Genomic DNA, 27,871 nt, shown 5'->3' with positions numbered 1-27,871 from the left:
TTTGTGCCGGGCGGAGGCTGCTCGGAGAGCGCTGTGCCGCGGTAATCACGGGAGAGCCGGGCGCACGGACAGCCAGCTCTGAGGAGACGCGCTCCGTTACACGCCAGCAACGCTTGTACTAAGGGAAAGGATAAACAAACAACCACCGCCCACACCCTCGCCCCCCAAAAAACCAACCAAACGAACAAAATGCCCCACCAAAAAACACCCCAGAACATGCCACTCCCCCCCCTCCCCCCCAAAAAAACCCCAAAGGTGGGTTTTGGTGGGTATGGACAACAAATCTTTGAATCTTCTAGCCTCAGGTGGAATAACTCTGATGAGATAAGGCAGCTCTTAACTCCCACCCACGTTCCTAGACCATATGTCATCAACAGGCACTGTACAAACAGAGCAGATCCAAAATCCCAGAGGTTTAGACCCCAACAGTGCTCTGATACTGGAACAAAAAATAAATGGGAGATTGACAACATGTCTCATTAGTAAAGGCAATGTCTTACTCAAGTTTCATCTAAGACAGCAACTTAAGTGTCAGCTTCATGTCTTACATGACTGAGAAACAAAGAAAAAAACTTTCACTGGGCCTCTGAAGAGCAGCAGGTTGTAACTGGCTTGCTCAGCAGCACTAAGGGAGGTACCTTATTCAGAGAAGTTTTACAGCACGCTCATCAGTACAGCACCAGAGCACTTTCCTTAAACAGATCAAAATGATAACTCACTCCCTACAGGGAAAAAAAATAAAAATAAAATAAAAATACATGCATATGAACACGAGTGAGGAAGCACAGTCACTTGTACATTTCTCCAGGGCTCTATTTTTATATTCCTGTGTCTTAGAAAAAAAAGGTCAGAACTGAATCAAATCACCCACAGTCTCACTCTATTCTTACTCTCATACATATTTTTATTATCTATACTATTTCTGCCACATATATTAATATATTTTCTATGCTCAAGATTATCACTAATGCAGAATTTTACATCAATCTCAAATTTTACTGTCTTCCATAGTCATTATGAGTCAAATTACCACTGTCCACAGTTTACTAAATAAGGCCAAAGTGTTGAGTTCCTCACTCTCCACCATGCATGTATTTCAATACAAATCTTGAGCAATATTTGCTGTGACCACAAACAGTCAACAAATGTTAAATGCTTTGCCCTGTTAGCTGAAGGGCTGACTAAGATGATCTTTCTCCTGTTGCCAGTGTCTCTCCTCCTTAGCCCTCACTTCCCCTCAGTAATTTTAAAAAGAAAAGAGCAGTATCTGTAAGTATAGTATAGTTGTCTGTAATTACAGACAACTGAGGCACTCAAACTGCTGCACTGCCCTCCTTCCAGCTGTTATTAAAAAAGTGCTTTCAGCCCCTTCCAGTGCAATGCAGCAGTTTTCTGTAGGAAAGCAGGGCCAGCAGCTTTCCTACCAGACATTTCTGACTCACCTCAGCACTCCTCTCAAGGCTCTAAGTAAAACAGCTGGAAACAATGCCTGCCACCTTCTCCCTGATACAACACTATAAAATATGCATACAATAATATATATCTGCATGATAATTACTTTATTATAAAGACAGAAATCAGTCATAAATGGTATTCAGGAAAGAGACTGATGCAGAAAATTCAGAAGTCTGCTAAAACTGCTACTGAAAGAAGTGTAGTTGAAATGGCCCCATTTTGGAAAGAACACTTAACAAAAAGGAACCGCTTCAAGTCCAGGGTTTCAGATTGTCAGAGTAATACAGAATGCTAAAAAAAAGCAAAAATACAACAACTTTGTATCAAAATTATATAAAATATATCTAATCATGTTTGTAATACTATACTTCCCAGTAATATACCCAATCTTTTACCAATTTTGTTAGCGTTCCAAGTGAAGCAGAAAAATGTCTAGGTAACACACACACTGAAGAGAAATAAGATTCCTTCTGATGTCCTCTAAGGCATCAAAGTTTCTTTTTTATACTTTTTTTAATTAAGAACTTTGCATTGTTCCTTGAATTAGATGTCGAATCTTCTCAGCGTCTTTTTCTAGAATTTTATTTCTAGGATCGATCTTGAGAGCTGCTTCATAATCCTGAAGGCCTAATATAGACACATTAATAAGAATAAGAATATCAATCAATAATGCAAGAGCATCCTCTTTAGTAACTAACTGGAAATAAATACTCCCCAGTCATACCCATAAAGTGTTCATCTTGACGTTTGACCTTAAGTAAGATGGCATCAGAATGACATTAGTTTAGCTTCCACCAGTAAATAAATTTATATTTTATCTTATTTTACAAAACTTTTTAGTGGAAACATTCTACCACATAAATATTTTCAGGTTTTGAGACATGAAAATAGAGCCTCTTCATTCATGTACATATACACCTATATATGTGTGTGTGCATGAGGGGACTGTTCTAAAGTGTTCTGCAGAAGAGAGGAAAGGATCCTTTGTGAAAATATGAACAAAGAAGACATGAACTGTGAAAACCAGAGCTTGTGGGGGAAAAAAAACAAATCATGAGTACAAGAAGTAAAATCTTGCCTAGATTAGTCTTTTTTTATAAGGTTTCAAAGTGCAAATGAAGCTGTAAGGGAATAACCAAGTGAGCCTGTAGAAAAAGGTAAACAATGGCCAAAGCTTAGTACTTTAACACTGACATTTTGAATATTCTTCAGTTTCTATCACCAGCTTTCACTTGTAAATTTGCTTTACAAAACTAATCTGACACTCTTGAGGAACTGCATAGGGACACTATAAATGCAGTTATTTTCACAAATCACATGTACTTGATGAATCATTTTACTCATTAATATGGGCTTCCTACCTCATTTTACAAAGATGTTACTAAGCACTTGACAAGTATTTTAGAAATATTTCAGGTTTTTTTAATATCTTCAATGGAAAAACTCCTTAAATTAGGCATGCAATCCATTTTCTCAAACTTGTAAAGGTTTTTTGAAGTACCCAGTAAATTTAAAAAAAATTAAAGAATGTGGTATAAAGGTTCATAACAAATAGACATAGATTATACAGACCTCCTTCAAAATCACTTCTGAAAACATAAAGGTGTGAGCAGGCTCACTGAGCTAAACAGAGTTACTTGCATGTCACTATAAATTCCTGTGCATGCTTTCATAAAACCAAGGCCTCACCTTCAGTGTATAATTCCAGCTGACAAAACGCTGTTCCACGTCTCACGTGGGCTTTCACTCGAGCGTTCTCATTATCAGGAACAGGTGGTGTCAACAGTTCCAGTGCCTTTACAATGAGAACACCCAAACTATTTATAAGTAAATTTTACATAATTTGGGGCTTTTTTAAATTTATGAACACTTCTCTCACCTAATTACTATTATTATACAGTCACATAATAACTATTCAAACAAATAGAAAATAGCTATTCAAATTTAACTATAAATGGCTTGTGACTCTAGTCATTAAGATTTGTATCCATCACCCCAGTTTGCCAACTACAGTTACATTGCCATGGCTAAAAATTGATAAATACCATGTCAAATGTTTATTGCAATTAAATAATGTGTTCTGTTTTCATACATCATATGACCTATCATGCTATCAGAAAAAAAAAAAAAAAAAAAAAAAAAGTAGCACTAAAAAAGCACATGTGTTTTAGTAGCAGTTAGTAGGAAAAAACAAGACCAAAAACCCCCAAGTTTCAAGACTCAAGTACTTATTAGTTCAAAAAACAATAATTTTTGGAAAACTTTTCCCAAATTATTCAGGTGCCATTTGAGATCATTCCTCTTGTTGCACAAATAACACTGCTAAAACATCAGGACAATACAGCCCTTCTTTAAAAATGTTTGGTCTGTTGGAAGTTTTTTAAGGTATCCTGCTCATCACCACCGCTTTTTTTTCCGTCCAACCAAATGAAGCACACCACAACATAAGAGAAAATGTATGAGTATACTTTGGTTTTGTTTTTCTCTGCTCCAAGTTGTGGGTTTTTTCAAGTGTACATATTGCTACAATATTTTTATCTGTAAAGAAACATACTGGCCAGTATATGGCCAATTGTCACAAATGTGTGGAAGCCTGGTTTAAGTTTATTTCATTGTTGTTTCATTTTAAATTTCTGAAGGTTCATTAATCACTATCAAATTTTAATATTTTACCATGGCTTCATTATATCAATTTTGAATTTTAAAACTTTGAATTGCACTAATATGTATTTACAGATCTGCTTAAAATAAAACCATCACAGTAACAAATCACATTAATGCAAAAGATGACAGCCTGAGCTCCTGAGTTTTTATACCTTGGAGGAATCTTCAATAGCTTTGTGCAAATTTCTCAGTTTAAGGTGGCAAGCAGCACGGTTCAGGTACAGCAGGGGAAGTTTATTGTTCAGCCTCACTGCAAGGTTATAGGCATTTACAGCCCCAAGGTAGTCTCCCATTGCAAACATTTTGCTGAGTATTAAAAAGTGAAAGATGCACTTTAAATAAGGGGATAAATACAAAATAACCACCTACTTATTGTTAACTCATTTTCAAAAATTTGAGGTTTTAGCATCTTTTCCTTTGAAATGCCTCTTTATTGCCTTTTCTGAGAACAACATTGCTGAAGCTCAGTGCACTTTGCTGCTGACAATACAGCTTAGAGATACACAACAAAAATAGTCACTGCTTACAAGCAATGAAGGATTGTAAGAGTGGACACATTTATGTAGACACAGGATTAATTTTGAAAGCTTTGTATATCTGATTATGATTGCCTAATAAAAGCTTTCTGTATAACACAGCTATATAAATAAACCAATATTCATATAAAGTCCCTAAAGTTTATTTTACACAGATGTCTAATGTCTCACTAAAAAAGTACAAATGAAATGAAATCCACTTAAGTATAATAGTGCACTGTCTCAACTTTCTTCAAAGAAGAATATACATAATGTGTTTACAATGATTTTGTTCATCATGAACTTCAGCAATTGCATCTCATGATTTATCACATTCTAACCCCATAAGCTGTCAATAAAATCTCAAGTATGACTACCATGACTACTCTAGACATTCACCAACTCTGTCTACAATAAATAGAATATACCAAAACTGAACAGTAGAGAAACACCATAAAACTAATACATCTTCAAGTGGAATGTAACTTACTTTCCTTTGTCCTTTAACCAGTCTGGATTCTTCTCCTCTTCTTTTAAATCTTCCAGCTCAGATAAATCAGAATTTATTATTCTTCGAGCTTCTGCTTGTTTGTGTAGCCACTGTAAATACAAAATGTACAAGTATTATTTCTGAAGCAAAAAATCAAATCCAAAAAAGGATTTTATTTTTATCTCTTCGCTCATACTTATCAAAAGAATTCTACTGACCACATATTTCAGACACAGGAAAATATTTGATAGTGTCCAGTATGAAAAACTTCCAAGTTTCCCCAAATATTTTATTACCATGAGAAGTCAGGTTACCACATCTCTAATACTTTTTTGTTTACTTGTCTGTTTTGATCTTTCAAAATTACTTTGTGTTCATTGAATCGAGCTCAAAAGAGCTGTGAGCTTCTTTTAAGACAGAACTGAAAGAATCTTAAATATAAGAGTTAGGACACTTCAGATTTTGTACTTCAAGGAATTAAATTAATATTGCTGCTTTTTCTCCCCCTCCCAAAAAGGAACATATTATTTATTAATCTGCACACCGACATGGAGAAAAGAATTTTTATATAAAATTGTTTCTTTATATCTTAATTTAAATAAGACTGCCTTGGAAGATAAGGATATTGCACAGGTAACATTCCTTGGCACAGACACTATTTTTGTATTGACTGAATACACAATAATTAATTCCCCACCTTACCTCCTCCTCTTCTGCAACACGAGATTCTCGCAGAGCTGTGGGAAAAACTCGTGGTGTAAAGTTGACTTTAATTGTAGCAGCAACTCGGGGAGCTGGTAACTGTTCTTCCTTTAAATTCTGTGAAAATATACTAGAGGAGCCATGACCTATGAAAAGAGTTAGGGCACTGGAATTAAAAAATGAAGCAAGAGATTTTTCTGTTTTTCTAACAAAGTCCAAAGTACACCTGACTCAGAAATGTGGCACATTAGAATTAAACCTCTAGTTGCTTGAGAAAAGTTTAGACTTGTTCATCTGAAGGGAAGGTTCAAACAACTTTTCTTCCTAATGTAGCAAGTAAATAAATGGAATTATACAGCATCTGTCACAAATGAACTTAAACTCCTATAAAACCTCTCTCTTTGTTGTTTGCGTGATGCTTTCGCAGGGCAACAATAAGAGCTAAAACTAACCTATCAAATCAAGCAAACAAACAATTAAATGTCTTCTGCTGGTTTAGTTCCCTGAATTGGCTCTCCATGGAGCCAAGACACAGGACAGAGAGCACAAAAGGAGATTGAGTATTTCTATGAAATCCAGCAGTTAGGTAACACTGGGTAACAGAAACCCCACCCCCAGGAAGTCTGCATTACACTGCCAGAAAGGCTTTCTGATTTACTTTCCTAAAGCTTAGAACAAAACCCACCCTTGTATTTCCAAAGACTTCAGCAAGAGCTAAGAACTCATGTGCTTTAGCTCAATAAATTGCCTGAAAATAACCATTTAAAAATAACTGCGAGCTAAAAGAACTGGTGGAGACAAAGATAAGTGATGAATTAGAAACATCTGGGAATAAAGTTATATCCCACTTAAAAGAATTACAAAGTACAGTTCAATTATACAACCTCTTGTGGATTTGACTCTTGTCTTAGAACTTCCTTCATTAGGTATCCGAGTTTTGTTCATTTTTTCATTTTTTCTCTCTTCTAATGGCTCTATTTCTTGATGTAATTCCTCCTTTTTTTGTATGCTCTTGTATTTATCACCATCTTTTTGTTGGTTTTTCCATAACTCTAACTCTTTAGCAACCTTCTGCCGTTCCTTTTCTTTTAGAGCTTCAATTCTTTTTCTTTCTGCTTCTTCTAGCTATTTGAACAAAAAAAAAAAAAAAAAAAAAAAAAAAACAAAAAAAAAACCCTATGAGATACAAAACATCTGACAATACTGACTTGACTAAGTTACCATTATTTTCCCAGCTCCATATCCCAAAGATAATGTAACCAATAATGTGACCATACAAGCAGAGTTAATTAAGATGCTTGAAACTGACTGTGAGAGAAAAGATTTCTGAATAGCTTTTAGAGGTGTCATCTTTAACCTATTTCGCTAACAACCCTAAGGTACAATTCAGATATATTCAGAAATAAGTTTTACTTTTAAACAGTGAAAATCCTAGCCATGTTCCAATGTAGATCTCTGGAAAATACAGAAATGTAAAATATATGTGATAATCTGAATACACTGTTTCTTATTTCTCCTCTTCTCTTTGAGATTGTTACATATTTAGAAGAGGTACAACGCTGCTACAAAGAAAGTCACTAACTGTAGTTCTCTTTGGTCCATATTGCGTATGCAATCTTAAAATTTCATTGCATGCTCCAAAAAAAAATCCTTGGAACACAAGTAAAGGGACCAGACTTTTTATATACATAAAATTTTTAAGAACATATCTTTAAATATACTTAAAAAGCAGAATAACAAAGACAAAAATACACAAAAGACAAAAAAAAAAAAAAAAAAAAGCAAGTCTGATATAAAATACAATGAAGAATAAGTGAGAATTTTTAAAATCAGTATTTTTTCACTGTGCTAAAGAGGACTAAACACATGGAAAGGCCACAAAAGACTAGAGTTTTGCCACATGACTGTACTCTCCTTTGAACAGACAAAAATCTGAGCTTGTCACCAAAAACTTTCATTAGTATTACTCACAGAAAATGGCAACTTGTAAGCACTTTGTCAGTTACATTTTCATATTTGGTAATAAATAGGTTTTAAGTGCAAAGAAATAACAAGATTCACCACCACTATTAAAAAAAATTGAACTTCTCATATTTTTAATGTACATTTAACAAAGCACCTGCCAGATTAGTTGGTAGCTGTTTACATTTATGTCTTGCAGAGCTCCTTCTAAACCTACCTTCATTGTGGCCTCCAAAGCATATTTTTTGTGTTCCTGTTTTGTAATTTTTTTTGCTTCTGTCTCCTCTTTTGCCTTTTCTTGGGCTTTTAGAACAGCATTCTCTCTCAGATATTGTAGTTTCTCCTTGTCAGCTTAAAAAAATAAACTATCTTAGTCATTTAGGCCTGGTGTTCTATTGGTACATAAGATGTTAATGAAAACATGATTTCTTCTGCTACTTTGGCAAAATACAACATGATTACAATTTGACAAACCAGTATCTACCAAGCCTGTCTCTAAAAGAGAAACATTAAGATTTGCTTAAACACAAAATGTAAATTTTACAAGAAGTATTGTGTTATTTCATACATGTTAGAACCAGTAGGTATTCTTCATTCTCACACACTTTCTATTTTTAATAATGAACAAGGCTGAACGGAGCAGATATCTACCAGCAGAAGTTTCAGAGTATGGTTTCCTTACACACAATCTACTTTTCAGAGTAGAAAACTTACCATTGGCTAGAGTTAGGGAATCCCACAAGGCCGGTTCTTTTTTATACAAAGTGAAGAAAATGTTTCCATTTCCAATCTTGGCTGTGCTGTTTGTGTCATCAATAGGAGCATATAAAATGGCTTCAAATAAAAAGGGAGGGATGCTTACCTACAAAAGTATAATTTGCACTAATATTAACTATTTTAAATTAGCTCTCACTTATTAAAAACAGAGCACAAGCATACAGTAAACCTCTAAAAACAATACTACTGACAGAACTAATTTGCTTTGTATCCACTGTGGAGCTTTGTAGAAGCCCAGAGAAGGTGCTTCCTTCCCGATAAGGGTGGGTCATCACAAGGTTATGTATTTCATTAATGAGATTGAGAAAGTCGGTTCTTCAGCACTGCAATAGAAGCCATAAATTTCAAATTTAGGATTATTCACAGTATAAGCAAATGTATAATTTCAGTCCATTTATGAGAGCAAAGGCAGCTGGCACCTGTTGAGTGGCAAGAGCATTAGTAGGGAATGAGCAGTGGTAAAGCCTTTATCTGCCGCAGGACGGGCGTTTAACAGCCTGCAGCACCCAGAGGAGATTATAAAAGATAAAGGGCTATGGACTGGAAGAGTTGCCATGGTGCACGGCGCGCGTGCTTTGAGCAGGGTCGCGGAGTCACCCCGCGGCCGTGCGCGGCAGGAGGCCCGTGAGGCGAGCGGCCCCACCTTCAGGTACTGCTCGCTGCAGAAGATGTTGGCGGGGGTGGCCCGGGCGCCGCGCAAGGGCAGCGAGAGGTACACGGCGGTGAGGGTCTGGCGCCAGCTGTGCTCCCGCAGCCACACCGGCATCGCCGCGGCCGGAGCGGCTCCCGGGCGCTCCCGGCCTCAGCCCCGCGGCGCACGCCGGGAGCTGTAGTCCCCAGGGGCCTGAGGGCCGCGGGCACGGCTCGGGCTGCCGGCGCTCACAGCTCCGCAGAGCAGGAAGGAACGCAGCTCATGTCATCCACGTACATTTCTAGAAAGAGACAAACTCATGATAGTGTAGAATTTCTGACAAAAACGATCAAACGTCAGGTTTTTATCAAAAAACCATCTGGTCCAGCCTCCCTGTTCAAGTAGGGTCATCCCAGAGCACATAGCACAGGATTGTGTCCAGATAGTTCTGGAATATCTCCAGAGAGGAAGACTCCACAGCCTCTCTGGGCAGCCTGTACCCACAGAGAAGGTCTTCCTCAGCTGAGGCAGAACTTTCTGAGCATCATTTTCTGCCTGTTGCCTCTTGTTCTATTGCTCAGAACCACTGAGAAGAGCCTGGCTCCATCCTCTAGCACCTCCCTTCAGACATTTGCACACATTACTGAGGTCCCCTCCCAGCACCTCTCCTTGAGGCTAAACAAGCCCAGCTCCCTCAGCCTGTCCTCGTGAGAGATTCTCCAGACCCTCGAATGAACTTGGCAGCTCTGTGCCGGACCTGCTCCAGGATCTCCAAGCCTCCAGTACTGAGGAGGCCAGAACTGCACACAATACTCCAAGTGTGGCCTCACCATGGCTCAGCAGAGGGCAGGATCACCTTCCTTGACCTACTCTGGCAATGCTGGCACTGAAACTTCCACATGTCCCCTAAAAATAACTGGGTCATACAGGCAGCCCCCTGCTATTGCTGAGCAATATTATCTGCTGCACTGTCTCTGCCAAAAACTCAGGAGGTAATTTGCACATTACCACTCCAGGTTTCTCAAACAAACTGTAACACTGTATCTGCCAAAATAAAGTCTAATGTATTGAAAGCTTCTGGAGAATATGGCCTGAAAGATGAGCCAAACACAGCTGGATAAAAAATCAGGTATGTTTAAGAGCCTAAAAAGTATACAATTACCTAGAACTATTAGGAAAAATCCAGAAACAAAGTCTAGTTTTCCTTCTTTCTTTTAAAATGAGACCAAGAATAATGGAGTTTAATGACTCACATTAGCTAGTATTTCTAATGTGTATCACTGAAGATTTAATTTTTATGTTAAGATTTCATTTTTATGTTCTATTACATGTAATACACAGCAATATTCAAACAGTAGAGGTTACTTTTAAGTACTGTTTATATATAAAAGTAGGTATTGCAGAGATTTATAACTTTTTTAGAGTAAGAAATCCATTATAACTCATATGATTTCTGGGTTATTCTCCACCCTCACTCACCCACATCAATATCATCTGGAAGAATTCTTGCATAGACTGGAATCCAAGAATTGAATTAAATTCCTCTTTCCAAGAACATTCAAAGTACATAGCAGCAGCAGCTAGAATGATTATAATGTAGTAACTCAAAATCTCCTACCACTCCAGCCGTAGTCATCCAGAAAGTCAGAGGTTTTGAGTGCAGGTCTTCTGTCCTGGTCACCCAGGTGTCATTTTTACTTTAATCACAGAGAATATACTGAAATGAAGCAGCTTATTATTTATTCCTGCTAAAAGAACTATATTATGCATAAATGTTTTACAAGACACAGTTATGGTTACCAGTATTCAGTCTTCTCAAGTTACACAAAAGAGCTCTAATACATCAACAAAAATGTCTATTTACTTAAAATCTAGATCTGCAATGCAAAGCTGGTAGGAGATACAGTAAATATCACTAATGTTTTTTATGTCAAAGTAGCAGATTTAGCTGCTAAAGGACAGAAAAGGGATTCAGCAAGGTCTTGGATCAGCCTTAAAGGTTTTGAATTGTTGTGTATGTGAAGAACCACCACCTCTGTCCCACCCACTCCACAGCCTTAGCTGGGCAAGCTGCTGTGCTCTCACTGTGACACACTTGAAAAATAAACAAGAGACATCCATGCAGCATGGTTCTCCTGCTGGCACTGACTTTATCGGTCAAAAAGTCTGCAGTGGAAAGTTTGCAGTGAAAGAAGATACATTTTTTCCATTGAAAATCTGATTCCTAAGCTATGAAGGATGCAGATTTATGTTCCAGACAACCCTTAACATTATTAATATTCTGCACCTTCCAGCTGCCTATACATACATATATCTTTTCTCCGTTTTTTTCACTTCTAATGGCTTCAGAAATTTTAATATATGGAAGAAAAAAACATCTTTTAGATATCACATTTTCTTACCTTTAATTATTAACCTTTTTTTTCTCACATCCTTTCTAAATTCCCTCTAATTTCTCTCATCTCTCCATATTTTTAACAAAAAGCAGAAACATTTTATGAGACTCTGTTTATTCCAACAAACTGTTTTGCAAATAGCTTGGGACCTATATCCGTTACTTTTAAAAATGATTGGTAAAGCAGTGATTTGGAATGTGCTAGTTCTGGCATTTTAACTAACAGAAAGAGCTTAGTAATAATTTTATAAACTGGAATAAATAATTCTTTGTATAATCACTTCCCAAGTGCAGAAAGTTATTTTAAAAAATCTATTTGGACAAATGGTGCTTGAACATCCCTTCCTATCCTGTGAGGAAAGAAATGGGGCTGAAGGCAGAAGACCTTTTCCCATCTGCCTTGAAGTCACTGCAGATGAACACCTTTACAGAGCACTGGAGCTCTCCAAGAGAGGCAGGAGCTGTATTTTCTGATCCATATGACCTCATGCTGCTTCTTGCAGGATTATACCTAATCCAAATGTGTTCTCACAGGCAGAATATGAGAAGTATCCATCTAAGCATTACATCATCTTCAGAAAGTCCACAGGCAACTTCCCCACAAAAATTATCTTTATTTTAAAAGAAATTTAAACTAGACAACAGAAAGCAACAAAGTTACATACAGTGCTGGACAAAGCCTACCATATACATTTTCCAAGAACACTTGAATCAGATTCTGATATATGTTCTTCTAAAAGATAAAAATATCACATCATTATTTAAAAAAAAAAAAGTCAACAATTTTAATCAGCTTGTATTTTGCTTTGTTTGGATGGCAGTAGATTGGTAACTTGCCTTTTTCTACTCACTTATAACTCTAAAAGGAGAAGGTGGACAAAAAATTCCAAGTCAGAAGGCCCTAAAGACCACAGTGCCTGCTCTAAAGGCCACCAACACAAGCTTGGAGGAAAGACCAACTTTTGAATAAAAATCTCTAAAAATTTTGTATTATTTCACATTAAAAAAAAAAGCTATAAAAAAAGAAAAACAAAAATAAAAAATAATATATTAAGAGCTTGCCCTCCTTAATTTATATAGAAACTCAGATTTAGACCATTCTGTAGAGGAAAAGATGAGTGTCTAGGAAGAGACAACTCTCATAACTCCAATCCCAAAACGTCCCCAGTACAGCAATTCCTGAAATACAGTGCACAAATCTCCAAGGAAAAAGGTGGGGTTGGATCAAAAAATTATTTCAAGACAGTTTCTTTGAACATGAAAAGGAAAATTATGTATGGTAAACAATGCAGAATTAGTTATTCCCCATGGTGCTGGGATAAGCCATTTCTAAACCAGGAGACAAAGGGTGACACTGAAAACTTCAAGCTAGAGGCAGCACCTCTGAGGGCCTGAACACCACTCAGAACTAATTACCCCAGAACTGATGACACACAGCACTAGGCCATTAAAGGAACCTTTCTTTTCTTCTATAGAAAGCAGAAGTTATCACTTCCACATAAAGAAGTGAATGTTCATAACTCAAGATGTGTTGTAGGACAATTATATCGCCTTAAAGAGTTCTGCTAAGTACACTTCGTTTCCAATTTTAGGGAAGAGTCTATGCCAATATAGAAAGCTTCTGCCAAAACTTAGCAACTGCAGAATAACTTTAAAATACACCCAGTTCTACATCTTCTTGCATATTATCTAATCACATCCAATAGAAAAAAAATTATAGGCCTTCTAAACAAACAAAAAAAGTATATGTTTTGTAAAACAAAATAGAATAGAATAGAATTTTCACGCACAAGAGCTGATTACCAAATGTTCACGTATCAGTGGATAATATTAAGAAATTCATATTAAATAATGGCAACAAGAAGATAATACATATAAGTGCTGTGTGTTCTGAAAGGTACTCAGTTTTAATTATGAATTGCTACCATCTATCATACCTCATTCTATGCAAGATACCTCACCAGCTACCAACCCATAAACAATAATGTTTCACATACTTCATAGAGTAGCTTAAAACACATCATGGTATGAAATAATTTGTATTACATAGTAATTTAATCCCTGGCCACAGGGTTAATGTTGGACAAAGTCTGGAAACTTTTCCAATTTGAATTACATACATTAACTTTGTCACACACCACAGCACTAATGCATGTATTACATCAGACATGCTCTAATTTAAAATCAAAACAAAAAAGTTGTTGCAAAAATACATGTCACCAATGTGGAACACATTCAAGATTGTATAAAAAGTACTGAACTGATATCCCAAAACAGGTATATTTAAGCAGTACATAAGGAAAGATTAGTTTTAATATGAAACAGTCATTTAAGTCACATACAACATGATAAGAAGCATGACTTCCTTTTTTTAAAAATGTTACACCAATGCTTTTACTGACAGGCAATGTTTATTTATAAAATGAGAGGGATATATTTAATGCAGATGTGTTACTGTATTAAGTTGGAATAAAGACAAATGTTAAAAAGGTGCTACATTTTAACACCACTGATTTTGTAAAAATCTCAAACCATCTAAGCATTTCACTTGCAAATATCACAGGCCCCAAACTGCAAACACTTTAAAACATTCTTGACTGTGTGCATGCAGTTTCACTGACTTCATTAATTGTCACATGCTTGAAATTAAGCCTGAAAAATGTGATTGCAAAACTGGTTCTTAGATTAAAAACTTCAGAGGTCACAAAGTATAATCTTCTTTGAGCAGCCCCCAAAATTATATTTTTCTTTTAAGTAAACTTCATTACTTTTCTCTAGCTTCTTTAATCTGAAGATCTCAAATAATAACTAGGCCTCTAAACAACCTTTGGAAGTAAGCACCAATCCCATCTTCTTTCAGAAGAGACAAGCACAAACCTGCTAGTTTCAAGTTGTAGAAGGAATGAGCAAAACAGGAAGAAACAGGATTTTTGCTACCTGCCCTCTAGTCTGTATCCAGCACTGTCACTTCCATGTTTTCTCATTTAAAATTGGTCACTAGCAAAAAAGTATGAAGGACAGCACAATCCAATTTATACCTGTTTATTTCACCTTGGGGAGTGGGGGGAAATTTGGGAGCAATATAAGGCTGCATTTCTGATCACGACCACAAACCATGTAAAAAGGACACAGGCATTTCCCACAAAAATGTTAAGGTTTGCAAGATTTACAAAATCTTTGCAATATTTTTGGTGTGCAGCACCAGTAAAGTCTAAATCACCAGTAATGAAAGAAGCACATGAGAGTTCAATACAAATTGTTTAATGTATTACAAAAAACCTCACCTATTCTAGCCAACCCTCCCGCCCTCCCTCCCACCCATCATTCTAGAACTAACTTCTAATGCTAATCAGCTGACATTTTCCTAGTATCTCACTAATTAAACATGATTGCTGTTTCTCCTGTGCATACTTGAACTACTATTTAGTCAACACATGCAGAGAAAACCAAAATATAACTGCTCTCTAGATAAAGAGTTCAAGTATGCCAAGAGCATATCAGTAGGGCAAGCATATTAGCTGGATGACTTCTGGAGATCCTTGTCAGTCCTATCTCTAAGATCAGTGTGCTAACAAGTGTGGAGTTGGTTGTTCATTTGTTTTTATTTGATATCATTGACATTTGCTAATGCCTTGAACTTACAAGTTAATAAATGCAGAAAATTTACTGAGTTACAAACCCAGTATAATACCAGTTTAGAAAAAAAATCTAAAATAAATTGTTAGAATAAGTTTCATAAATACACAATTTAAGGCCTCATAAAATGATATTCCAGATGATTTTAGGTATTTAAGAACACTATGTTTAAATACTAATGTCCTGACACCTAATCTAGAAAACAGTTACCTAACTTCATGTTGGGTTGAGGAAAAGAGTAAGAAATACATGGCTATTTTAAATACAATGTCTGCTCCAAATGTTAAAACATGAATTAGACTTCCAAGAACAAATGCCCCAAAATCTTCTCACAAGAGGCGTGGGGCGTGGGAGTGGGAAAGGTAACAATGTCATCATTGGAGCTTTGGTTGAATTTTCACTGAGCAAAATTTTGATTTCACTTATATTACTATAGGTGTGAACCAGCTCCATTATGTTCACAGTGGTAATTGTTGCAGTGATTAAACTGATTCCTAGAGGAACGAATCTATCAAAACAAGGTTTGGTTTAATTGCTACTTCAGGTACCAAAAGCAAATTCAAACAGTCTGTCAGTCATTAGGAGAACTACTGAAGAATAAATCTAACAGAGGTTGTTGCTTGTTTGGTGTTTTGTTGGTAGTTTTAAAATCACACCTCTAACAAAACAAGATTAAGTCTAGTTAATGTACTAAATTAAAGCAACTATTGATGAAAACAGCAGCTCTGGATCTACCTTACACTTTACATCTCCATATAGCAAAATTCTCAATTTCTCGTATGAAATATGTCACTTGCACTCTAGATATTATTTTCTTTTTTCTGGTGAGATGAACACAAAAAAAAAAAAAAAAAAAAAAAAAAAAAAAAAAAAAAAAAAAAAGCCCACAAAACCCACCAAAAAACCTCAAAAAACACCCAACAAAAACATGGTGGGGTCATACTGCAATTATACAACAAAACTTTTCACTTTTAAAATAAAATAAGTTGTATAGATCTGCACAGTATCTTCCAGGAATGTACACAGTAGAGCCCGTTTAAAATCAAACACAATGGTGAGCTATCAAACAGGCCTTACTTTCATTCATTAGCATGGCTTACTATGAAAATACCTCTTTATTAGATGACTGTATTCTCTATAAACTCCTATATCACTCATGATCACAGACCTGAAAAATTTATCATATTAAGGAACATGACTAGTACCTGTAAGCTTGACATATGATTTAATTGCTGTTTAAAGTCTGTTTCCAGCACAGTGGTATATATTCCAAGCAGAATCTGTCATCACAGTGCCTCCTTTTATTAATTCAAAACAATACTTCTCTCAAAAGAAACTTTTTAAGTTGCACGTGCAACTTCATCACACTGCTAAGGCTGAACTGTTCAAGGCTAGATGCTTCCCAACATTTAAAAAAGAAGGGGAGTTATTTTTGAAATCAAGAATGAGATCAAATTACCCTTATTAAAATAGAATTTCTTAGCATCACACATAAGGCTCTAGTGCCATTAATACTTGTCAGTAGGATATCAGGTTTAGCAAAGGAGCTAAACTTCTGATTACTTAATTCTGATATGAGCTAAACTCACTAAATTCTGATATGACAGCTGCATTTTCTTTCTTCACCTTAGATTTCCCACCCCCTCACTGCAAGACTGGCTGAGGCAGTTGTGGGAATTTAGTTTTAAGACTTTGCTAGCCAAATTATCAAGCAATTTGGAGGCTGTGCAGAGCACACTCCATTGCCTTGCCCCCTCCTTCATGCCAAGTGGACTGTGTAAGCTCAGGGTGACTGAGCAGGCTGGAGCTGACAGCCCTAGAAGCTGGGCAGGATTTTCTGTGCACTACTTCATCACAATTCTCAGGTAGCACTGAGGCAGGAGACTGGAACCATCAGTGAGAAAAAATGAGAGAGAGGTGCATGATTGCACAAGCGTGACAGATGCAAAGACTGTATCCCAAGGTATGTCCTCAATATAAATGAATTAAGGTTACATGAGCAACCCTAGTTCTGGCAGTCTCTAGATTTAAAGCAGTGGACTTCATAAACTCGATGTGTTCTTTTTCCAATTTAATCTTATTTCACAAGAATTTCCAAATAATGCAAGGCCTAGCAAGAGCCTTCAGCATGTAATTGCCGAGAAGTCAAGAGATTATTGCCTTTTCAAGGAAACAGAAATGTGTAATAGTTAGCAGGTTTCAATGTGTTACTAAGCATGAATTCATGATTTTTGAATAGCACATTAATGCTTTACTTCAAAAATAGGAAAAATCACATTAAAAATTCTCTGTATTTACCCTAAAATAACAACTATTAGTACTGCACATTCCTCCATGTCATGTCTACTATATTCAAAGAAAGGCTAGCAAGAACATCAATAACAGACATTCACGCCAAAAGAAAAAAAACAAAGTAATGAGTACTTGCAAATATAGTACCATTAAAACCAAGCACTAAATGCTAGTGTTAGTTAACACATTAATACACACTAGCAAATTAGGGCTATTCATACAGGCACATTTTTTTCTTCAATAATATTGTCAATGCTCATCCTACTTCCGATCAATTGTCAGTTACAGTTTAATCAGAAACAAAAAAATATTCCATCCTTTAAAACATTTGCACGCATAAAACTAAGAGTACAAAAGCTGAGATGGAAGTTTATGAATGACTACAGATTAGGGGAAAAAAATATGACAGCAATCAAACACAACTGATTGTCTGCAGAAAGTGAAGTACCCAATTTGTAAGCGAATTCTCATAGCAAGTATCTGCTCCACTAGCACCCATTAAGAGTGTCAGCCTTCTGTGTTCAGTGCAGGGGGTCCTGCAGTCTCTCTCGTGCGCATTAGCTGCACATCCTTGTCAGCCATGCAAGTGTCACAGCCCCACACTGCCGATGCCTCTGCCGTGAGAAGGCCATAAGCTGACTCTGTCATGCCTGTACAGATCCGATGGAACCATTTCTGACAAGAGGCTTCACAGAGGATGGCGTCCTGGTCATCATTGACTTCATGTGTACAAATTCCACACGGGTAGACGGGTTCAGAGGACGAGTGTCCATGACGACTGGGATGGAGGGGTGTTTTGCTGCTCTTTTCAGAGTTGCATCCTTCAGCAGTACCTCGAGGCTGGCGGGACTTGCTCTGAGTCCCATTTGAGTGGCCAGCATTGGTGTTATCAGCACTGTTAGAATGGCTGTTATCCTGATTTACCACATTGTTCCGAGTAACATTTTTCAGATCACTGTTACCTTGACTCACAACGTCCTCTGTCCTGTGATGATGCTGATGAGCAGCAGTGTTCTGGCTAGATGCTTTGCTTGCACCTTGACTAAAGTCTTGCTTTTGTGCTGATGATTTTGTCTGGTTGTACGTGTTTGGTGGAGGAACAAAAGAATGGTTTGACTCTAGCTGAGAATTTGGAAAATTTGGATTGTTTCCAGGACCAAAGTTAGTCGGCACATCTGGGTGAGGTATCTGACCAGAATGGCCAAAGTTCTCTCCAGGATTTGGTCTGAAATGCTGAGCAGACATATTGACATTTTGATTTATCTGACCACTGCCATAAGGTGGTTGATTCCCAAAACCTGGGTTATCATGTGGACCAAAGCTGAAAGAGTGGGGTCGACTAAAACCCATGCCAACAGGGTTTTGAGGAAGAGGATGTGGTTGGTTTCTGAGGGAGTAAGAACCACCATATGGTGAGGACACTCTGGGTAGCATGTGAGGTGGCATTCTGAAAGTGTTATAGCCTCCAAAGCCAGGATAACCAGGATTACTAAAATATGGATTTCCTGAAGGAAGTGGTTTATAAGACACGGTATTATAGTTGTCATCAAATGGATTTGCAGCTACAAGGTGGTCAGAGCTTGGGTTCGGTGGTGGAGCATATTCAGATGGAGGAGGAAATGACGACCCCTACAAATATTTTAAATACAATACTAATTAGTTTTAGTATTTCCCTGCAAGACAGACCAACCACAAAGATTCTGGATTAGCAATACAACTGCTGAAAGAACTGTTCAGCTGTTGTGTAAAATTCACCCGCTGCACCCTGCCAGGCTGTCTGAAATTTCAGTACAGAAGCAGGAGAGGAGTTTGGGCTCCAGATAATGTGGTGATTTATAGTAGTTTCAGTGTTTCAAAAAGTTTGCAGTTGAAAATACTACTTGATATGTGACTTCTATTTCATAATCTTTTACAAAAGGCAAGCAACAATACAGAAATCCAACTGTCACAAACACATACACAAAGTATTTCCAAATGTTGAAGAGCGGATTTGAAGCATTTCCTTAATTTCATTTTGGGTTCATGTTACTGAATATACATCTCTTAAGACACCCCACTTCTATGAGGATATACAAACCTAATGGTACTATAACCCTAAAAAAGGCATTTAGAATATAGGACTCAGCAGACTGGTATTTTCTATAGTCTGTGGAATATTCTATGCTGTACATTTCTATACCAAACAGAGCATTCGGTGATTGTGGACATTCTGCAAAGCATAGTCAGTAGGTATGAAACACGAGGATTATGCTCTGGCTACAGAGCATAATCAAGTGTTTAATGGAGCCCAGAGTCTGTTTAAATGTCACCAGTGCAGTCATACAATTGAAATTCATTCTAGACTAGCCTGTAGGGAACACCTGCTGGGTTCACCCTCACACTAACTGTGCTCACAGAAAGCACTTCCTCCTAAGTACTAATAAACTAAGACTGAAAATTTATTAAAAAAAATAAATTTGCTGCAGTGCAAATTTTAACCTGATCTGAAGGAACACAAACTAGTCTGCATGTCCTCTAGAGTTATTAACATTCCAGAACACAAGAAAACTGCACCAAGAAAGAGGTGTGAAGCCTTGTAAAGTATCTGAATATTTCTTGAAGCAAGTTTCAGCATGACTACTTTAAAACAAAACAAAAACAGATCCACATCTCAATGGACTCTACATAAGCTTAAGTGATTGTTTTACCTACATAAATAAAGGTTTTCCCACTGGGCAGTACCAAATGAACAGATACTCTCACTCAAAGAATACACAAAGGAAAACTCCACGCTATACCAAATTGCTTAAGATATTTTGTATTGAGGCTTTCTTTTCTGGAAAGAACAACTGCATAGAAATGTCACATTGCAAGGATTTACTGGAAAGGAGCTCTACCTGACTTAGCTTTTGCCTGAAAATCACCTGTAGGGTATGCCAAGAGCTTTATCAAAGCAATAACAAACTGTACTGATTCATTAGCCCACAAACCTACACATACTGAAATGAAAGTAAGGTAAGAAGTAGTCTCATGGCAACTACTCATGCTGTACAGATTTCTACCAATAGCTACAAAGTCATTAAAAAAAAGTCTGCCTCAGAATCAAATCCCTAAGGTAAAAATCCAAGTTATTGCAGTCTCACTGTGCTCCTTTCTTTATATGTCTTTGGCAACTTACAGGGATTAAAATAACTTCTGCACAAATACTAGTATTCAGGAAGACTTCAACTTCAAAGTAAAACTGAAATACTTGCTATTTGTGACAACAAACTGATATTCTGAACAATGAGAGATAGTCATACCAGCAAACAACATTTGAGTGCACTGTTTATTAAGACTTCAAAAGAAGCAAAGGAAATTTACCTGTGTATTTGCTTTGCGCTTTTTCTTATCAGGGCTTCCAAGCTGAACTCCTGGTCCTCCTAACCCATCCAATCCACTGTCACCACCTACAAGATATCAATCAGTGCAATAGTACATTAATTTTATTGCAGACTGTATTTTAAGCTTGCCTTTAACTACCATAGCCTCAGATATCTGTTACAAATACTGCATTTGCATTGACTCTGGTGCCTTATGTTGCAAGTGCTAAAGGAGCACACATCTGGAGGTAAGCTAACACCCCTCCTATACCTCTGTCTGCTACCACTATCATGTCCCATTCATGCTCATTCTTATTGAAATAGACATTTCCATTTATTTTATTTTTATCTGTCCCTTGATTCTTAACATGTCCACATCACCAGTTAGAAGTATTTCTTGTTTGCATAAATCATAAAACTTTCAAAAGAACTGCAAAAAGCCATGTCTAAGACTCCCCTCTTAACTCACATAGACACAGCATCAGTGTAGCAATATATAACAGATTGTTACAATCCACCATGAAGGAAAAGAAAAGCAAACAGTAGTAGATCCATGAACAAAAACCACTGAAAACTTGCTGTGTTGCTTAGACCAATCTCCAGTGCATCTAATCTAAATTTCACTAAGTCCAAGACTTGATCAAACAAAAAGACACCTGCCAATAAAAAGTGAACCAGCCCACCTCTGCAAAAACCTAATAAAATAACTGAGCAAGGCTATCCTGGCACAAAAAAAAAAGTAAGGAATATTCATTTCACTGGTTGCTCAATCAGACTTCACCCTGAGCAACACAAAGAGATATCTGTACTTCCCCTGGGATTCTCCACCTTTCACAACAGTGAGACAAGCTCTCAAATTTGTATAAATTGTGGCTTTCATTTTTAAAAACCTAGTTAGACCATAAGTGAAAAATAAATCTAGCAAATTCATTATTATCCCAGTCAATCTGTCTTCACAGGCTCAAGTGAAATTGCCACAATATGGGAATGTAAAGAAAACCCTGAGCTGAAGTATGAGAAGCATTTTCAGGTGATACCAGAGCAACACATGTTAAAGTACTAACATAATTATATTAAGAAACTATATTAATTCTTTTTTTTCCCAGGCCCATTAGGATAATAGCTTATTTGCTCTTTTATATAAATATATAATAACAGCACAGAACAGTAAGCAGGCAATCCAACCTAAAAATTTTACTGTTGTTTGTTTAAAATTGATATTCAGAATATGAGTCAAACTTTATCAAGATGCAAGCACCCAGCTGAACACACAGGTCTTCATTACCAAAGACAACCTGGAGATAACTGTGAATTATCAACAGTATTATGCAAAGCAGCACAATGTGTGACATTACACTGCTCTGTTAGACAAGTGTTCCCAGCAGACAGGTAAACCAGCTTTAGGAATATTCAGCAACATAATACAAAATCTCTTCTCACAGGGAAGCAGCAGTCCTATTGTACACAAACCAAAATATACAAGTTATTTGAAATACTCCTGATACAAAGAGGCCTGACAAATTTTCACTCCTAGCACTTCCTCCATGCCTTTTTTTTTACTTCAAGTAAGAATCCAGTTCTGCCTCTGCTTTAATAAGTTCCTTTTGGCTCTAGCTGTCACTGTTAAAACTGATTTTATTTTTCATTACACATAAGAAAGATACGTGGATATCCCATATCAACACCTATCAAATTTTAAGTCTGAATTTCAAAGCCAAGGGCATGATGTCACAATCAAGTTCTCAACATAAACTCATGCACATAGCATTTTGTGCTGATACCATCAGAGAAACTAGGAGAAACTAAGAGAAACTTTTCTTCCAAAAGAGACCTTTTTGCCTTGATTTAGAATATAAAATCCTGCATAGTGTGCTATGAAGCATTGCCACTACATTACCTGTAGATACTAAAAATATTACAGCATAAAGTTTTACATAAAGAATGATGGCACATTTCAACTCTATAAATCATCTTTTTTATAATCTATTTTCTCAAAACTGTTCCTGTACTTTCTGTTGGCTTCTTCTCCATCAGTCCTATAAGTTTATACTAAATTTAGTGTAAGATTGCACCATGAACACTAATCCTCACAACTGCATAAATTACACTCCTGTTCATGTCCCTGTACACTTAAAAAAATAATTGACATCAACCACTGACAGCAAAATATTCCAAATATCCAGATTTCTTTTAATAAATTCAACTACTAGCACAGACATCAGTAAATTTGTGATCAGGTAGAATACATAGGGTCATATGCAAGTGCTGGTTTACAGTAGCTGAAGTTAAAACTTTACAAAACTATATATAAATTCCCTCTCTGGGACATCATTCTTCAAAAGCATAAGCATATGAACATTAGAATTCCAGTGACAAGTTCCATCAATTTCTACCTGAATTACTTTAATCAGCAAAGCCATTCACATGCCTCGGTTTACAGAAGGGAGTCCTGTGTCTGGAAAGGCACAAAGCTTTTGTATTTTCAGTACTCACTGTGTGAGGCCAATGATTTAATTCAGCCCTAAGAATTCATATTTTCCCTGTGGGTTCTATAATGATTTAATTTATACATGAAAGGAAACAGAATGTTAGTCCTAGCATACCTCCAAAATAGAGTGAATAAGGCTCATTTTCATGAAGCCAAAATAAACTTTCCACAAAGTCACTTTTGGTACCTACCACACAGACTTTCATTAAAGGAGTACCAAGCATTTTGGAACGCTGCACTAATGAAAAATTATTCATCATCCAAGACTAATTTTTCAGGCAAAAATACAATCCTTTTGACTGGGACATCACCTATCTCATGGATCTAAAGATATAAATACCTATCTGATAACTATTCCCCTATTAAACTACAGATCAAATTAATTTCAGCCATTCACAGTTGGGCAAAGGAGAAGAGATAAGCCTCATATTCTCTTTTACTTCGTACATACCTAAGATGGACATTTTCAGTGTTAGGAGAATTGCAAGTTGTAGTTTTGTTTACACATTAAGGGATTTTGACTTTGCATGTAATTTATGCCATACTTAACATACTGCAAATACAGTATGGAATATTTTCATATTCACTGACAAATCTCAGTCTACGTTTTTAGAGGATGGATGCCAGAGTCTTTTTAAACAGTACTTTATCTCAGTAAGAATATTTTCCCAAGAAACATAAATGGCTGAATAAACTTTTCATAATAGACAGAAACCTAAAAATAGTCTATTTTCAACCAAATTTGGTGAACTTATTCCATGGCCCTAAGACTGTAAACAGTTTTGATATTAAGCTGTAATCGGGTGGAACTTGGTGGGTAACTCCGGCATGTGAAACCATATATGCTTAAATATTTGCAGAATCAGGGCTTGAGAGTGGAGGAGTCTAATGAATCCCAGTCTCCTTTGTAACACTGCTGTGTGTCTTCATTCTCTCATTTTCAAGCTTGCAATCCAGCTGTTACTATAGCAGTTTTAGAAAAGCAAACTGTAAATCAATGACAATGTGCACCGTGGAATCCACACCTTTTCCCACTTATCCAACCAGAAAAAGAGCTTAAAATATCAAGAACAATAGAATTCCAGGGGCAAAACAGGAGGCAAGAAAACGAGAAGCACTAAATTGCAAATTTTATAATTTTGCCATGATTTTCACCCAACTCAGTCACCCATCCTGCTGTCTTTGATTATTTCATTCAGAGAGGCATTTCTGTGTCTAAGGACTATAAGGACACAACAATCACTACACAGGCTGATGTGCCACTGCCATTAAAGTCAGCCGCACTGCCGAAGTCGGAGGAGACCCTGCATTTCTGCCCTTTTCCCTACTCCTTTGAAAGAAACGCATACCTTAAACCTCACCAGAGCCATACACCAGTGCTATTAGTAAAGAATAATATTTCGATTTTTTTCTTTTTTCATTTCCCGGAAAGGGAAAGACAAAACTACAACTAGACTCAAGCACAGGAGCCAGAACTGGGGGCAGAAGAGCGAACATTCAAGTGTAATTTATGGGCTCTGCATCAGCACGAACTCGGACATGTGGCACTGCCGCCGTATTCCCTTGCACCAGCAGTATGCTCGCTGCATACTAATGCGCTGCACATCCCCAGACACACAAGAGACAGGACCGCACGCCGCCCTCCCCCGCGGGGCACACCTGCGCGCACAGCGAGAGCCCCGGGGCTGCTTTTCAAGGCCCGCAGGCTGCGGGAGCCCGCGGGGCCCGGCCGGGCCCCACCGACCAAACTTCGAGCGGCCCCCGCACCGCCGGCCCCGCCGCAGCCGCAGGGAGGGACCGCGGCGGGGGCGGCCCGGCCCGCGCTGCGCGGCGAGAGGAGCCCGGCGGGCAGCGGCGGCGCGGGCGGTGCGCGCATCCCGCGGCTCCGCCAGCGCTCCGCACGGGAGCCAGGCCCCAGCGGCGGCCGCCCCCGGGCCCGGCCCAGCCCTTGCCGTACCTCGAGATCTCTTCAGCGCGATGGGGTCCTTCTCCTGTTCCGCTGACATTACAGACAGCAGCGCATGGCTCCCAGGGCGGCAAGAATCGGGGCTCTTTGATGCTGCTGCCGCCGCCGCCGCTGCCGGCCCGCACCCCGCCCCCTCCGCCCCCGCCTCCTCCTCCGCCACCCCCGCCCGCCGCTGCCCTAGCCGCCGCCGCCCCAGCAGCGGAGCTACGAGACTTTGCAAAGTTTGGGCGCGTGAGGACTCCGCTACAGCCCGCGGCAGGGGCCAGGCCAGGCGGGGTCCGGCGAGCGGAGCGCCGCTGCCCGGAGGCCGCCCGGGGGTCCGCGGAGCGCCGAGCCGCGCCGGCCAGGGCCCCCGCAGGCTGCAGGCGCCCGCCTCGCCCGGCCCCCGCCGCCGGGGCTGCCGGGCCCCGCGCAGCGCCCCCGCCGGACACGGCGCCGCTCAGCGCGCCGAGCCCCCGCTGCCCGCCGGCTCCCGGGCGCGCAGGGGCGGCAGCGCCCGCGGGGCGCTCCGCGGGGCTCCCCCTGCGCCCGCCATGAGCGCGGCGGGACTCTCGGCCCGGGCCGCGCCGCCGCTCGGAACAAAGGCGCCGCGCTGGGGCGGCTCCGCCGGCGCCTCCACCCTCCGCTCGGCCACCGCTGGGACTCGGTCCGGCCGCGGGACAGCCGCGGAGCGGGCCGGGGCCGGCGGTGCCCGTGAGCGCGGGGGCCGCGGCAGGAGCGGGGCAGGGGCCGCCTCGGCCGCCGTGCGGGGGGATTCGCTGGCCGGGACCGCGTCCGGGGCCGTCAGTGGTTCCACGGCGCGGCTCCGGTGCGGCACGTGCCTCACGCCTGCTTCCCGCCTCCGGGCTGCGGCTCCCGTTCTCCCAGCCCACGCGGGCGGGTGTCTGAAGCGTTGGAGCACGGCGCTCCGGCGACTCCCGGGCAGGCGGGGGGACCTTCTGCAGGGAGGGGTTCCCCACCCCAGGTATCACCCGCCGGCCGGGTCTCTGGCCTGGGGGTACCGCACAAAGCACTGGGCCCAGCCGGTGCCCTCAACGGCGTCGGTAAACCCTGCCGAACCCTTAAAAACATACGGGACAGATAAATCGCCGTCGGTGTAATTTTGTGGAAACACATTCTGCCTCAGTTTCCCGTCTTCTGAAATGGCTGCATTTTAGAGGTGTTACATATGCAGTTCTTGATCTAGATCAAAATTGTTAATCAACTGCATTAAAAGTACCATTTGAATTTATTCTCCCTAAAATGATAAAAAATGCCCGGCTGTACAGTGTAGGGTTTGCTCACGTGCCTGACTTTGAAATACTTGTCAGTGCTATTTCTTTATGTACCTTCTTGTTAGATGGATAGTTGATACTTTTCCAGTCTTTGGAACACTTTTTCTGAGGGGAAAAGGTTACATTCGTGTAAAGGTTAAGATATTGGTATGGCTATTACTTACTTAGATGTGCAAAATGCAAAAGTAAAGTGGAGAAAGTAATTCAATTTATGTTGATTTCTGTCCTTCCCTAGACATCATTTTTATTTGTCCACAGTCTCTTACTTTGCAGCGATCCCAGATGCTCGTACCTCGAAGTACAGCACACCACCAGTATTCTCATGGGATGTGCTGCTTGATTCTGTGTGATCTTACTGAACAGAAGTAGAGCCTGTTATTAGCAAGGTGGGTGTGAGCTTGTCTATATTTGGAGGAAGATGTGCCTTATCTGTGAAGAGATTTGCATTTTCTGTGACAGAGCTTGCTGCAGGCCCAGCTGATTCTCCCAGGGCTGCACGAGCTTTGTGCACGGCTGCCGTGTAATGGCATGTAGACTGTAATTATGGATGCGCAGATTGATGTCACTGAGTCTACGAAGATTCCTACGGGGACATTGTCTGCATCAGAAATGTGAGCTGGGAATTCAGATTTAACCCAGTGCTCTACTTGCAAAAAATTATGTCTGTTTTGCTGTTCATCCAAATTCAGCTTTTAACTGGCTCAGGTCTTTTGTGAGCAGTCTGTGGGAATCCTGTTGGACTCACTTCTAAACTCTCATTGGAAATAGCTGATGTGGTGTCTGAAAGGAGCTAATTCACTGGCTCAAGTGCCTGCTACACCAGCATCCCAAATATTTCCCAAAAATCTACAGAAGTTCTCATTATGACACATAATTCACCACCTGATAAGCCTCACTGCTCATTGGTTGCCCTTAAAATTACTCCAACATTTCTTCCTCTCAAAAGCTGGCATTAATTAAGAAGACTTAGGGGTAGCTAGTTAGCAACCTTCCAAAGTGGAAGTTACCAAGACAAGAGAGACAAAGGTCTTCACAGAAGAGTGTGACAGAAAAATTAGACTAATAATTTGAAATAAGCTTCCCATGGGACAAACCAGAACTGCCTGGTCCAAGTTCAGCATTAGACTTGCTTTATGCAAGAGCCTGGACTCAAACTCAAGACCTCCAAAGTCCTTTTGAACTGCCATGATGCTGTCATTCTGAAATAATTTTCTTCCGGAAAAAAAAGGGACACATTTAAGGAAATTTGTATTGCAATAGCTGGTAACAGTATTCAAGCATCG

The 27,871-nt window shown here is 39.3% G+C and overlaps 2 protein-coding genes across 3 annotated transcripts; both read right to left on the bottom strand.

Annotated features, from left to right (window-relative positions):
- Positions 1 to 1,538: 1,538 nt before the first annotated feature.
- On the bottom strand, positions 1,539 to 9,420 carry DNAAF4 (dynein axonemal assembly factor 4). Of its 2 annotated transcripts, none has more exons than XM_053988742.1 (9): positions 9,209 to 9,420; positions 8,503 to 8,650; positions 8,006 to 8,139; positions 6,711 to 6,951; positions 5,827 to 5,972; positions 5,125 to 5,234; positions 4,272 to 4,425; positions 3,145 to 3,250; positions 1,539 to 2,082 (listed from the first exon to the last, which is right to left on the bottom strand). In XM_053988742.1, exons 1-9 carry the CDS (start codon positions 9,329 to 9,331, stop codon positions 1,973 to 1,975), a joined length of 1,272 nt encoding a protein of 423 aa, XP_053844717.1. In that variant the 5' UTR covers positions 9,332 to 9,420; the 3' UTR covers positions 1,539 to 1,972. The 2 variants fall into 2 exon arrangements, with proteins under 2 accessions (XP_053844717.1, XP_053844718.1); XM_053988743.1 differs by lacking the exon at positions 9,209 to 9,420 and adding an exon at positions 8,757 to 9,124.
- An 8,364-nt stretch (positions 9,421 to 17,784) lies between these two features.
- On the bottom strand, positions 17,785 to 25,376 carry PYGO1 (pygopus family PHD finger 1). Its single transcript, XM_053988419.1, has 3 exons — positions 25,306 to 25,376; positions 20,862 to 20,947; positions 17,785 to 19,148 (listed from the first exon to the last, which is right to left on the bottom strand). The coding sequence occupies exons 1-3, from the start codon at positions 25,352 to 25,354 to the stop codon at positions 18,027 to 18,029; spliced, it is 1,257 nt and encodes a 418-aa protein (XP_053844394.1). The 5' UTR covers positions 25,355 to 25,376; the 3' UTR covers positions 17,785 to 18,026.
- Positions 25,377 to 27,871: the final 2,495 nt, after the last annotated feature.

This window comes from Vidua macroura, chromosome 12 (genome assembly GCF_024509145.1).
Source record: "Vidua macroura isolate BioBank_ID:100142 chromosome 12, ASM2450914v1, whole genome shotgun sequence".
NCBI lineage: Eukaryota > Metazoa > Chordata > Aves > Passeriformes > Viduidae > Vidua > Vidua macroura.
The sequence above is the reverse complement of the archived record's forward strand: the minus strand, read 5'-3'. Positions and strand labels throughout refer to the sequence as shown.